Below are 14195 nucleotides of genomic sequence, written 5' to 3' on the forward strand. Positions count from 1 at the left end.
AGTCATACTGCTCAGATTGCAACTCCCCATGCTGTACGCACCGCGCATGCCTATGACATATCATCCACACTTGGCAGTATTGCATGAAACTGGATTCCAGCTCATGTGCAGGAGATAGCAAAAGACCACATGGGGAGACATGTTTCTCAATGGAGTGTTCTGCACTAAGGAGCAATTCTTTGGTGATACTGACCCCACTCCCCTTGAAGTTTTTTACTACCTGCGGCTCAGAGAAGGGGTGAAAAACCTTGTATCTGAGTATTCTAATGAACCGGAGGTAGTCCCTCCTTTGGCCGTAATAAACAGCACAGACGGCACGCACCTAGTATCGAATATATATGGAAGTATTCGAACATACACATTAGAGGTTGGTGGAAAGGCATGCAGCTACTGGGAAAAGGACATAGGGGAGGCTATCCCTGATGAGACCTGGGAGTATTGTTGTGAATTGGGTGGCAGAGGGGCCCGCCATCTTGGGTGAGGAGCAGGAACAGGGCGAGCAGACTAGTGCTCGGCCCCTCCTGCCCTGGTCACTACAAAATGGAGCCATTACCGCGGAAGCGCAACGGACGGGCGCAGCGGGCGCGCCTGCGGCCCGCCAAAGGCAAGCCCGTCTGCGCCCGTCATCGCCAAGCCATCGCCTCTCGCCAGAATCCCTGGTCCTGACCCTATGGGGGTCCGAGTGTATGATGCTCTGACACTCTGCTCCTTGAATAACGGCCAGGTTTGTAATAACTTGCCGACTTGTGTTGGGGACTCTAACTTCGCCTGTGACTCATGCTGTTTTACCCTACCTCGGCCTGGCTTGGTCGGACAGAAAGCGGGGGCGGATAAGCTTACTCAGCTGACGGTCCTACATCTGAATGCGAGGTCCCTCGCCAAGCATTATTTAGAGATACAGGCACTTTTGCTTGAGGAAACCCCTGATGCTCTTTTTGTTTGCGAGACCTGGCTACATGACACGGATACTAGCCTACCTAATCTCACTCTCCCTGATGGCTATCTGATCAAACTAATTACCAGAGAGACACGAGGTGGTGGGATTGCTGTTATTTTCAAGGAGCAATGCACATGCTCATTTATTAGAGCTGACATTTGCGACTGCGAATGTGCCAGATTCCAGATAGCTTTCTGTCCCCAGTTCACGTTCTCTGGTCTTTATATTTATCGACCCCCGGGACCTGCCTAAACGTTTATCCAATCTTTATTAGAAGTAGTGAGCTCCCTAGTAATAGGACCATCCAATTTTACTGTCTTAGGAGACTTAAATCTCCATTTTGACCAGAATCATGATGCTACTATCAGGGATCTTTTAAGTGATTTAACGGCCCTGCAACTGGAATCTTTTGTCCATACTCCCACACATGTGGCGGGGAACATACTTGACCCTCTCTTTTCTAATATTTTGGAGCTAAGAGTCGACACCCCTAAATCCATGGGATGGACGGATCACTTTCTGATTAAAGCTACCATGCAGGTCAGGGAACCTTTCAAAACTATGGGGTTGAACCGGGTCCTAAAAAGACCGAGGCATAAACTTAAATCTGACGATCTCCAGACTACATAGGGGATGTTTCCCGGTGGAGAGGAGCCAGATGTTAACGTCGCATATTCCATCTTCCAGGATTGGATCGCGAAGGGATTAGATGACCTTGTCCCTGCCAAATGGACTAAAGGGCGAAGGTCACCATCCCACCCTTGGTATAATGATGCCCTTAGAGCATGGAGGAAAGACTGTAAGAGAGCTGAACACCTATGGAGGCGTGAATATAGGGATGAGCATAAACGGCTGTATTTGACCAAGTTGAAACTTTACCATAAAGCCATTTGTTCCGTACGTGCCGCTTTTTACGCTGAAGAAATTAAGGTCAGCCCCAACCCCACCAAATGTTTGTTAAAACTGGTACAAGAGCATCAAAACAGTAGAGCTCCATCCTCCAATATCACCTCGGCACAGCAGTGTGAGGATTTGGCCACTTTCTTTGTGGAGAAGGTTAATACTATATATAGCTCCTTTCCGCAGAACCCTTCTGAGTCCTGTACTTACACTTGCCCTAGTTCTAAGGGGGCGGTCTTGGCCTGTATTCCCGAGATCACTGCCAATGAATGAATCTGTAAAAAAGTTAAATCTGGGAGCCCGGCAGACCCTATGCGGCCTGCCCAATTTGTTGATTGCCTGAATTTTTTTCTATTACCCCTTAGATCTCTTCTTAACCTGTCCTTTTCCACGGCAACAGTTCCTGATGCCTCGAAACAGGCCTGGGTCTCCCCGATCATAAAAAAGCCGACCCTGGATCCTTCCAGACCGGAGAACTTCAGGCCAATATCCCTCATCCCCTGGGTGGCTAAACTCGCTGAAGCCCATGCCAACTCTGTGCTTGAACAATTTGTGCACCAAAATGACATCCTGGACCCATCCCAAAATGGGTTCAGACCGGGTCACAGCACAGAGTCTGCATTGTTGGCTACCACCGAACACCTCCGAGAGATCCTCGACGCCGGTTAGAGTGCAGCGCTGATCCTGCTTGATCTCAGCGCTGCCTTTGACACGGTGTTGCATGGGATTCTGCTCCGCCGCCTGGAGGAATTTGGTATTAGGGAGTGTGCCCTGGAATGGTTTCGGTCATTCCTTCAGGACAGAGGTTTTAGGGTTTCTGCCCCTCCCTTCCTATCCAAGTTCCACCATATTGGTCAGGGTGTCCCACAGGGCTCAGCGCTTAGTCCGTCCCTTTTTAATCTTTATGTGCAGCCGCTCGCTGCCATCGCCAGAGAGTCGGGCTTGACACTGGTATCATACGCTGATGATACTCCGCTGGTCGTCACACTCTCTGAGAGTCCATCTGTCGATGCTACAAGATTTAGGGACTGAATAGCTGCAGTTGCTCACTGGATGACCAACAACTGTCTCCAGTTGAATGCCGGTAAAACGGAGATTCTGCTGTTGGGGAAGAATACGACCCTGTGGAACGAACACTGGTGGCCTCCCTCCTTAGGTCTGATGCCTGCTCCTAAGGCCTCAGTGAAAAACTTGGGTGTCTGGATGGATTCCTCTTTGGGCCTCCAGACCCATACCAAGAGAGTGGCAACAACCTGTGTAGGCCTACTAAGGAGCCTTCGTCCCATCTTGGGGTTCTTTGAACCCGCTATGCGTCAGCTTGTGGTTCAAGCTATCATCCTGTCACGCTTAGACTATGCCAGTGTCCTACTGCTAGGTGCCAACAAAACGGAAGTAGCCAGTTTCCAGAGAGTTCAGAACTTGGCTGCTCGGACCCTGGTTGGTCTTCCCCGAAGATGCTCTGCCAGAGCTACGATTAAAAAACTGCACTGGCTCCCAGTGGAATCTCGCATCAAATTTAAGACACTTTGTCTGGCATTCAAAATCCTTAAACTTCTGAGCCCGGCCATTTTGCTCCCTCTTTTGACTCCGTATGTCCCACAACGTAATTTGCGATCCCTCGGTCAGAACCTTGCAATCATCCCTAAGAGCAGGCTCTGCCGTATGGGTGGACGCTCTTTTCGGGTGCTGGGAGCCAGGCTCTGGAATTCCCTTCCGGTTGCCATCCGTGGTATCGAGAATCTGCTTGCCTTCCGTAAAGCTGTGAAGACCTTTCTGTTCTCCTGTTCCTAAGGCTTTGCCCTGTCTGGCCCGCTCCATCCTCTCCACCTCACCGTTCACTAGCGCCGGGACGCCTCTTTGCTGGGGCAGCTGTTGCGCTTTTACAAACTAATAATATAACATAACATTGACAGGACGTATTACATCCAGCTGCAGATTTAAGATCATCCACTATAAATTTCTACATCGCATCTATTATACCCCGGCTCGGAAATATCAGTTTTGCTTGGCAGACTCGGACCGATGTGAGATGTCAGCAACCAGGGGCCGATTTCTTCCATCTAGCCTGGCTTTGCCCACAGGTGGGGACTTATTGGGAACAGGTACATGGTGCACTGGTGAGCATGATGTCTATGGAACTGGCTAAAGATCCCTTGCTCTTCCTATTGGGCCACAAAACACTCATACCCACAGCATACAGGAAATTTATTGATACGGCTCTTCTGTTGGCTAAACGGAGACTAGCATGTCGATGGGGGCGGGGGAGGGCCCCGAAATTCAAGTAATGGATGCAAGATATGTTGTATAGTCAGGACCAGTATAGTTTATTTGCTGAAACACAACCAGTAAAATCTAGACCAGCAGATATCTGGGGACCACTACAATCCTACACACTGCAAAAGGAGGCAGACTATACAGAAGGCGAGGGCCAACTGGACACTGGAGCTTCGGAGGGGCGGAGGGGACAGGAAGGAATGTAACAATTTTGATTGTAGTTGCTGTGTTCCATAGTTAATCGAGGATACGAAGGCCGGATATTGTAACACCAGGTTGGGTCCTGATCCCTATGACAATGTACACCCGAAATTCAAGTAATGGATGCAAGATATGTTGTATAGTCAGGACCAGTATAGTTTATTTGCTGAAACACAACCAGTAAAATCTAGACCAGCAGATATCTGGGGACCACTACAATCCTACACACTGCAAAAGGAGGCAGACTATACAGAAGGCGAGGGCCAACTGGACACTGGAGCTTCGGAGGGGCGGAGGGGACAGGAAGGAATGTAACATTTTTGATTGTAGTTGCTGTGTTCCATAGTTAATCGAGGATACGAAGGCCGGATATTGTAACACCAGGTTGGGTCCTGATCCCTATGACAATGTACAATTACTTTTTTACTGGACCATTATTGCCATAATTGTCAATAGTTGATTAGAACACTGGTAAAATGTGACCCTACCGCATGAATCCACATGTATGCAGTAGACCCTTCACTCACTACCTGAATGTCTTGATTGATCGACTATGTATTGAAGACTTAATTTGCATAATCGATTGCCCATAGTCTATGTATGTGAAAATGTTATAAATAAACATTTAAAAATATATATTAATCCCTTTCTCTGATTGTAGGCAATATGGATGGACTATTTATACCATTCTTAAGCACCAGTCAATATCCTGTCTTGTCAAGGAATGCTTGGTTTGGAATGTGCCTCCTTTTTTCAGTTATTCAAAAATTCAATTAAACTTTTAGAACAAAAAAAATGAAAAACAAGAACTTTGGCGAACGTATGTTTTATAAGATTTGTTCTAATTAAAGAGTTCAAAAAACTTCAAAACAGGCATTTTTTATCTTACCCGATTGTGTGACTGCTAACAACTGGCAGTCTATGGATTCCGATTTTTCGATGACCGCAATCTGAATAATTGGCTTAAAAACAGTGCGGTCAATCGTCCTAAGTAAAGAGGTAAAAAAAATGTTTAATCAGCTTTCAAGTGATCAATGCCAAACTCGAAAACAAACCATTTACAGCCATTGTCAACATCCTCAGAGATAAAGGTTTTTTTTCAGGTGTGGTGAGAGACTCGGCTACCTAAATTCACGGACCTCATAATGAGGCTCAAAGAAGTGAAGACGTTGCAAGAGAAGGTGATGCAAATGGAGGGTTGAGACAAAAATAACATAGTCTCTTTGAAAGGAGAATCAAAACGCACGCAGGAAAAAACAGTGTTTAGTCAATTTCTCTCTGAATATGAATATATATCAGTAGCTCGTTAAAACAGTCATGGTTCAAAACAATGTTCTAAAACGAATAAAAGTGCAATTAGTATTGCTGTTATGAGTGTCTTGGATGCAGCCTAGGAGCTCCAAAACACTTCTGACAGTGCCATGTTATCGGAAAAATGTCAGCAATTCCTTGACAGTTTCGACATTAAACGTGTCTTTGAAAATGCTATGTTTGATAAAAATTCCCAACATGGTGGCAGTATTACCTGGCAATATTTCCAGCTGCAGAAACAATTGAACTTTGCGAGACGGATGCAATTCTGCTCATCCCTTGACCGTCACAACCCAAATCGTACACCTGGAAATTAAAGATAAAGTTACCTTTACAGCGACTTAGTTACTTTTAGTCCCAATATCAACCTACTGCACCACCTGCTTGTGAGAACAGACATTGGTTTAATAGCTGTTGAGCAGGATTTCTGTGCACCCTGCTCCTGCATTGACAATAGTGCACTCTTACCAATCCCCATCAGTTTTGCCTTCAAGCAAGAGATGACTGGGAGGGGGGAGATTATGGAAGATAATTTACGGACTATCAGTAATGGGGGATCTATAAAGGTAACTTTGTCCTACTCCCTTCGTTCCGGCAGTTCCCCATTCTCCACCTGAGGGCAGATTCCACAACAAACACAGCAGAAATGGAGGAAGAGAGATATGGGGCATAGACGGGGCAGTGGCGAGAAGCACCAGATTTACCTCTACGGGATGATGTGCTCCTCTATCCGAAATGCCTACATTTGTCCGTCACCTCCAACTTCCAGATACCATTAACTTGGGACATCCCCCAATTGCTTAGACAATATTTACAAACACTGTTTAGCCGCCACAATGTATTAGAAAGAGGCATTTTCAGATGCCCTGGTGCCAATGCATTTTGTTGTTTTGGATTACATGAAAATCACATTAAAAAGTTTCAAAAAAGAAATGGAGGAAGAGAAGGTTCGGGTTGAATCGCCTGATCAAACAGTGCACTGAAAAGGAAAAAAGCTTAAGTCCAGAGACTCTCTAAACACCTGAATGCTACCTGCTTGGGAGAAAGGTACCGAAGCTGCCTTAGCTCTGACACCAGATTAAGGTTCTGACCCTCAAAAAGTACAGCAGAGTAAATGCAGGAATCCAATAGATCCAGTGATGTTGGGTTTGGCCTGAGCTCAAAGGACTGCCTAACTAGAAAATACACAATGTTTCCCCAGAAGAGCCTCCACACCACATACCTTGCTAGAACACTGGATAGATAAAAGGACTCTAGGGATTGAAGCTCCCTAATACTCCTGATAAAAGATACAGTAACTGGACAAAAGGTCTTCTAAGAGAAGCATTTTAAGTCACAATAGGCCTTGGGTTTGAAACATCTGTGCGACATCTAGCCAGGTCTAGACACATATCCCAAATAATTGCAGGGCAACTGATAGAAAGAAACACATGCAGTACTCCTGTTAATTGCCTATTAAACCCATCTTTGAGGGTGGAGAAGGGGCCTGTAGGTGCAATGGTCACAAAGTAGGTCTTGAAAGTGTCCAGCTAGTTGCCGAATTAGGCAAGGATTTTAGAGACTAACATGACATGATCCACCAAGCTTATGAACTATCCTATATCGCTTTAGGCAGTTATAAAAGAACAACTTTAGCCACTAGCTTCTATGCTGTGATCTGATGGCACACTTACTGGCAGCTACTTGGATGTCCAAGTTCACTGAGGATAGACCAAAGTTAACAAATACTAAATTCTCAGAAGCCAGGTGCTCAAACTAAAAGATGGTAAGGAGAGGTGCAAAACTTTCTCTTGCACATAGATGGTGTCCCTCATCTATAGCGATTGATTTGTTCTCTAGGAAGAAGATATAGATGTGTGAAATAGTACTTGATAGCATCAAGGAATAGCAACCAGAGCTAAAATGTGCACAGAGCTGGCCAGTACTCGCTATAGGAATATCTGAATTAAAGGTGTTGAAGGAAGGATATACAGAAGCATTTATCTTCAACTATACACTAAGTCACCTCTGCCCATCTAGCTAAAATGATGGTCTGGATGCAGCATTAAAGCCCGACTTCAGTGCTTCATGAAGTTCCCACATTCATGAGAGTTAAAATACCTGCTCATTCTATGATGCTTTCTGGTCATTAATATGCTCAACATAATTGCTCACTTCCATAGTACCCTTCCAAGCTGGCAAAGGAGGTTACCCCACTTTATTACAGAGTAAAATGTATAGCCTTCATGGCCAAATACACCACAATCTTGAGCACAGGAAAGAAGGATTTGAGGGTAACAAATTTGGTATTGTGCTCCTACAAGTTTATGTGGATGGACAAATCTGGTCCGTCCAACAAGTCACAAAAAGTGTATTGGATTCCCCACCAGAAAACTGGGAGCACGTCCCCACCGTCACATAACTAATACAAAGGCTGGATGAATATGGGCTGGCTTGGAAAGACTTCTAAGCAACTGATACCCTGCCTTTCCCCTCAGGAAGACATATGAAGCTAGGAATGGGTGCCACCCAATTCAAGATGCCTGTGGTCTCAAATTCAATTGCCAATATAGAGTCATTCTTAAATGGCCCACAGTTTGTCTAATAGCAGATATTCCTCTGTAAGGAAGGTCTATTCAAGTCTGCATACAGAAAGTTGCAGATAAAACTGATTTTCTTTTAGAGAATCAGGAAGAATTTTACAAGTTCTTTTCTATGACAGCCCAAGACTGAATATGGTCCTGGTCATTAGAGCAGGACTAGTATCTGCTAGCTCCCTTGACAAACTAGTGATCAATTGTCCAAAAAAGTTAAGCAGTCGACTTTCCGGAGCTGAAGAAAAGCCAGATCGTAATGTAGGCTTGTGGACGAGGGGGACATTCAAGCCAAAGGGCATCACTTTCTACTAGTTGTGTTAGTTCCACTAAATAGCTGAGATAACTCAGGACCGGTACATCAAAGTAGGCATCCTTCAGCCCACTGAACACAACAGGTTGTTGTTTAGGAAAGTTGCCAGGAGCTAGGCCAAAAGTTAAAATGTTTAACTTTTAGAAAAAGGAACTTGTTGAGCTTGTAGAGATTTATGATGTGGCCTTCAACCCATTTTCTCAAAAGGATTCGGGAAGGACTTCTTTGCCACCATTCCCACCCAAGGGAAAGAAGTTGAATTACTTTCTCTTGCACTTCTAACTTTGGTTCTAAAGACTTCAGCTATGTTATTCTGCACATGGAGTAACATGTTTGTTGTTCTTGTTACTGTGTTGATTAGAAATGTGATTATCAGCAGCTTGCCTCGTTAGCTAAGTAGGACTTGTACTTCTCCTAGGCATCGTTCAGAAGCAATGATCTTGCATCTGAAGCAAAGAGATCCAGAAGAGAATAAACCCTTGTCGATAAAGAATCTGATGCGAGGTGGGAGGTGGCCAGTATTTCTGGATCCTTTAGTGCTCTGGTATCATAATTACCTGCCAAACCAAGCAGAGGAGGAGTGGGTGGCAGAGGGAGGGGGGATAATACTTTGGAGTAATGACTGTAAAATCTTTCCCTTGGAGGCCGTAGAGTAAAATAAGCACCTGGAGGCAAAGGGGGAAGGGTAGCAAATGTAACAGAATCACTCATAACGCAGGGAGAAGGTATCAATCCTTCTCTGTTTCCTCTTGTAATTAGACTCTTTTCTAACTGTCTCAATCAGGATCTAGGTTCAACTGTAAGAGAGGAGTCAGGAATTGTTTGTAATTTTTTTGTAATCTTATTTTATTAGGCATTTTTGCATTTGCATGCTGTAACAATACAATAATTTAGTTTGTTTCATTGGGTTTTAACATTTCCACAGTGCTCTCATTTGGTGCATTTGCAGCTAATTTGTATGGTCCAATGAGGTTAAAACTATAACATTAACTAACGTCCCACACACCCTCTAAGTCATCTTGATAGTGAGTCTTGTGTGAGGTGCTGGGTCCAAGTGTGTTATAGGCTTCCTATTTGGGTGCGCAGGGTGAAGTGATGTATTTTTAGTGGAGTGCCAACCTTATGCGGTTTCTCTTTCATCCTCCGAGGTTTCTAGGTCTGGATATTCGAGGTTGTGTACGAAGGTCCTCCAGGCCCTAGCTATCTCTATGTGCCATAGTCCTCTCAGATGCTTGCATTAAGTACGCATCGCTCGTATCCTGTCCATTCCAGGAGTTCTTTGAGCAAGGTGGTCAACCTGGGTCCCCCCCTTCAATTTCCAGTTCCTGGTTATTTCTCGTTTTGCCAGAATATATGCCAGGTCTTGGAATTTGCTAGTGACTTTCGTTTTTGCCGGATGGGGAAACCAGCCCAATAGGCAATAAGCCGGCAAGCGTGGCAGCTCCCTATCTATAACCTCATTCACCGTCTGTACAACGCCTTCCCAGAATTCCTGTAGCTGGGGTCAGTCCCAGAACATATGTAGGATGTAGGCCTGGAGTGTGCCACATCGTGGGCAAGCCGCATCTTCTACTTGGAAATATCTGCTTATGCATTCGGGGGTCAGGTATGCTCTATGCAGGACATAATAGTCTATCAGCCTGAATCACACATTTTTGGATACTCGTGGTGTCCGAGCCAGTATATTATCCCATTCTTTGGCCGGGATTGGTATACCCAAATCCCTACTCCCACTTGAGTCACAGCTTTTCTAATGGACATAGGCCATCTGCGTGGAGCGCTCTGCATAGGCAAGACACTGCTTTGATTGTGCCCGTTGATAAGGTCATATAGTAGCAAGCTGCTGTGGTGGGGGTTCCGTGTTTCCAGTTCGCCAGCTTGGAGTCAGGAGTTGGACAGAACTTATGAGGCAGCAAGAGAAGACACGTCCCGGAGGAGCTATGCTCCTCCGGGACGTGTGCAGCTCAATCCACCAAGGGCGTTAAGACAGCAGACTGAGTCTAGGTCACCTAATTTGCATTAGCGACAGAAAAAAGAATTTGGTTCTATCTTACAGAACAGGCAAGGCCAAGGCCATCTATGCCAAGAAGGTAAGTGGGAATTTACCAGACAGTAAAGCAAAATCTCTAGAGTTGATAAGGGTTTGGTCCTCAGGAGGCTAACACAAGTTACTAAAGGGCAGTGAGGGAGATAAGGCTGCCACACGGGGTACTGTCCACTGCCATAGAGGGCACTTTATACACAGCCAGATTACTGAGACTCTGTACTCAAGATTTGACTCCTCTTCCTGATGATGTGATCATTTATATCCTGTGAGATGGGATCACCAATGCTATGAATACATATCAGAGGAAGCTTAAACTGAACGTTGGAAAAAGCACATGCATGTGCCACAGGACTCATCCCCAAAGAGAAATGCAGATGTTAAGAGGTTAGCTTCTGCAAATGTCCAAGGGCACAATATGAATGGTTTAGATCTGCAACACTATGGCATAAGGTGGCTGGAGTTAAAAAAAGAAAATACAAAGTGAGAAAACATAATAAAGACATCCAGAGCCCTTAGAAGTTGAAGACAACTGCACCACATTCCATCTCACCACCTGGTGGCAAGGTACTATTAAGCCGAGAATAAAAGAGACAGCCAGGAAGTAGAAATATTGTTAATGCTAACTAGACTCTTGTGCTGGGACACACTTATTTTTAACGTACATATATTAATTACAGCTATAAATAATCAAAAAGTGACTTACCTGTAACTAAAGTTCTGCAGCACTAGTACCATTCACAGATGCACATGTAAGAATCAACCCACGTTGTCAGAATCATAATCCCAGGTACATATCAAAAATATATTTTTTTTAAATCAAGAGTCTGCAGGTTTGTAGAAGTTAAGGGTTAGCGCTTGGTCTCTTCACTGAAGTATAGCATCCTTACATTTCCCAGGAGACTACTCCTGCAGTGATGCATTAATTTGATTATTTTATATTCTCTTTTATTCAGATATCTTAGCATTCCATACAAAAAAAACAAAAGGAATACCAATTCAACCCACCCTACCCCCCAACAAATCGGAAAAGGGTACACTCAAAACAAGTCTTGATGAGCTAGTACTTAGTCCCAAAAGTCTCTTCCTCCTCTTGGGTTCTCCCACATGACCTGGGGAGGTAGAGAATATCCTCCATGCCTTCCACATGCTACTACCCCGCACAGAGACCCCTTCTCAACTGTGGGAGCCAGATCTAGTGTTCCAGAGATAGTTCATCCCATGCCCATTATCAGGCCTCGCCAAGTGCCCCATATCTCAGTGAATTTACATGGGCATGCTCTGGCACTATAGATCAGCTGTTCAGCCCTCATACACCAGTCCATATTAGTCTCACATCTACCTAAAACAATGTTACAAAAGAGGACCGCATATGTGTCCAATCTTTGCTATCCCTAAAGTGATAAATGCAAAAAGAACAATTGATGGACAGAATGCAGAACAATGTCATACATTCACCCCAGTACAGAGATCTGGGCCTAAATCCAACGTTTTTTTGGTCACCATGCCATTCCAGCTTGGACCCAGCCATATGCAAATCAGTCTTGACCCTGCACAAAATGCGAACAGTCCAGCCCGAACTCTAAGGCCAGGTCCTCCCTGGACTGGAAACAAGCATCCTAGGACCGGTTTCGGGCTTTCAGCCCTCATCAGCCAGGATAGCGTGACTCCAGTGGCATGGATGGCACGGGACTCACGTCTGAGCATACCCATACAACTCGGGGTGACAAATGCAAAAAGAACAATTGATGGACATTCCATCAATTGTGTATCTTTTGCTTTCTTGCCCTAAGTGCGCCAGGTATGCCCAGACGTGGGTCCGGGGTTCACTGTGCCACTGGAATCAAGCTATCCTGGCTGATGAGGGGTGAAACCCCAAAACAGGTCCTAGGATGCTTGTTTCCGGTCCTGGGAGGACCTGGCTTGGCAGCTGGACTGTTCCCATGAGGCACAGGATCATGACTGATTTGCCTATGGTTAGCAAAAGAATGATGGATTTAACCCAGATTTCTTGACTGGGGGTGAATGTTTTGATTTGTTCTGCATTCCGTCCATCGATTGTGTATCTTCTGATCCCTAAAGTGATAGCATAATCACTCTGGGGTTGAGCTCTAGAGGCGGTTCAAGAGCCTGCAATATCCTGTTCTGAACACCCTTCTATAAAGTACAGAGTTAATTGCAATCCCATGGTGTATGCCTCAGGGTACCCTGTTGTGCGCATCATCTTAAGCATCGATCTGTTGTGGCCTTGCCCATCGCAAATAATTACGTCATTGGGTAGTACGCACTGCGCAGGATTTTGACTTAAGTTAGAATCCTGTCCTGATTTCGACCTCGCACGAGTACCCAGAGGCATCGCTCCATTCGCCGTCTTAGATGATTCCCAGGCCACTTATCCTGTAGAGCTCTCTGGGGAGGAGAGGGGGTATTAGCCACCTGTGTTCTATAAAACAGTGAGATAGAGTAGTAGTGTAGTTTCATCAGGTACATCCTCTGGTGTCTCTATATATTTTCACAGGAGGTGTCGGACTTGTAGTTACTATAAATATTGTGTCCTTCTGAGCTCACATTGGGTCTGAAGGTCTGCTAATGACATTATACCTGTATCCGTCCACATGTCCCCCACTTTCGAGATCCCCAACTGGTCCCACTTCCTACCGCCCTCCACCTACTGCACCTAGGTCAAGAACACAGCATCAAATTGAGGCGTTTCTAGTGTGATTTTGCCACCCACCCAATTTTATTAGTGACCACTCTCCATGTCCTAATCTACATAGCTGTTGGGGGCAGTAGGAGTCCAGTTGCCCCCTCCCATATAACTCTAGGACTTATCCATTTGGGTCAATGGCCCGTATGTCAGCCATCATCGTGGGCTCGCATTGTTCTGTGAACGACCAATCATTTATTACTACCAATATTTGAGGGGCACTTCCATTCCTCAGGAGGAGTCTGATGACAGCTTCAACCAGTCCAAATAAATGTTCAGGTACCAGGGAGAGAGAGTTCTGGATTGTGTATAAGAACTTTGGGAGATTTATCATTGTGTACAGGGCTGCACGGCCCAACAGGGATATGGGTAGCCTGCGCTAGTGGCTCATGTCCTGTTAATAATCCTTCAGAATTCTGCCTGGGGTTATTTTCGAGGGAAAGCGGTTGGTACCTAGTAACATAAAAATCCAGGCAGCGGAATCCTCTTTCCTCTGTAGGTATTGGGCAATTACACACCCATCTCCTTTGCCGCCCTCCTACCAGGGGGAACACATACGATTTCTCCCAAATAATGCATAGTCCAGAGAACCAACCAAAGAAAGCAAAGATGACACGGATACTATGTACTAGTCCTCCGGCCCCACGAGGTACAGGACAAGCTGTCCGCATACAGCGAGACGACCTCCTCTCAGCCGGGGTCCCAGCGCAATCCCTTGAGAAGGACGTCTCAGCTGGTCCAGGTAATCAGTGGTTCCATTGCTATCATGAAGAGAATGAGAGACAAGAGGCATTTCTGTCTTCATCCCCCTCCCCAATGCAAATTCTTCCAACATTGCGTAGTTGATCCAGGAACTGTGCCATTAGTCTTGGGTACTGCAGTCGCACCCAGCAACCGAAAGAATGGCTGAAGCCCACTGTCTCCAATAAACACCA

The 14195-nt window shown here is 45.4% G+C and overlaps 1 protein-coding gene across 2 annotated transcripts in view; it reads right to left on the bottom strand.

Annotated features, from left to right (window-relative positions):
• The window catches only part of NUP155 (nucleoporin 155), an 871946-nt gene that overhangs the window by 704508 nt on the left and 153243 nt on the right, over positions 1 to 14195 (bottom strand). For both annotated transcript variants that reach the window (XM_086960546.1, XM_086960547.1), the window contains exons 9-10: positions 5838 to 5929; positions 5202 to 5299 (exon numbers count right to left, since the gene is read on the bottom strand). In XM_086960546.1, coding sequence (XP_086816672.1) covers positions 5202 to 5299; positions 5838 to 5929 — 190 coding nt within the window. The remainder of the gene's footprint in view (positions 1 to 5201; positions 5300 to 5837; positions 5930 to 14195) is intronic.

Source organism: Lissotriton vulgaris, chromosome 3_1 (genome assembly GCF_964263255.1).
Source record: "Lissotriton vulgaris chromosome 3_1, aLisVul1.2, whole genome shotgun sequence".
NCBI lineage: Eukaryota > Metazoa > Chordata > Amphibia > Caudata > Salamandridae > Lissotriton > Lissotriton vulgaris.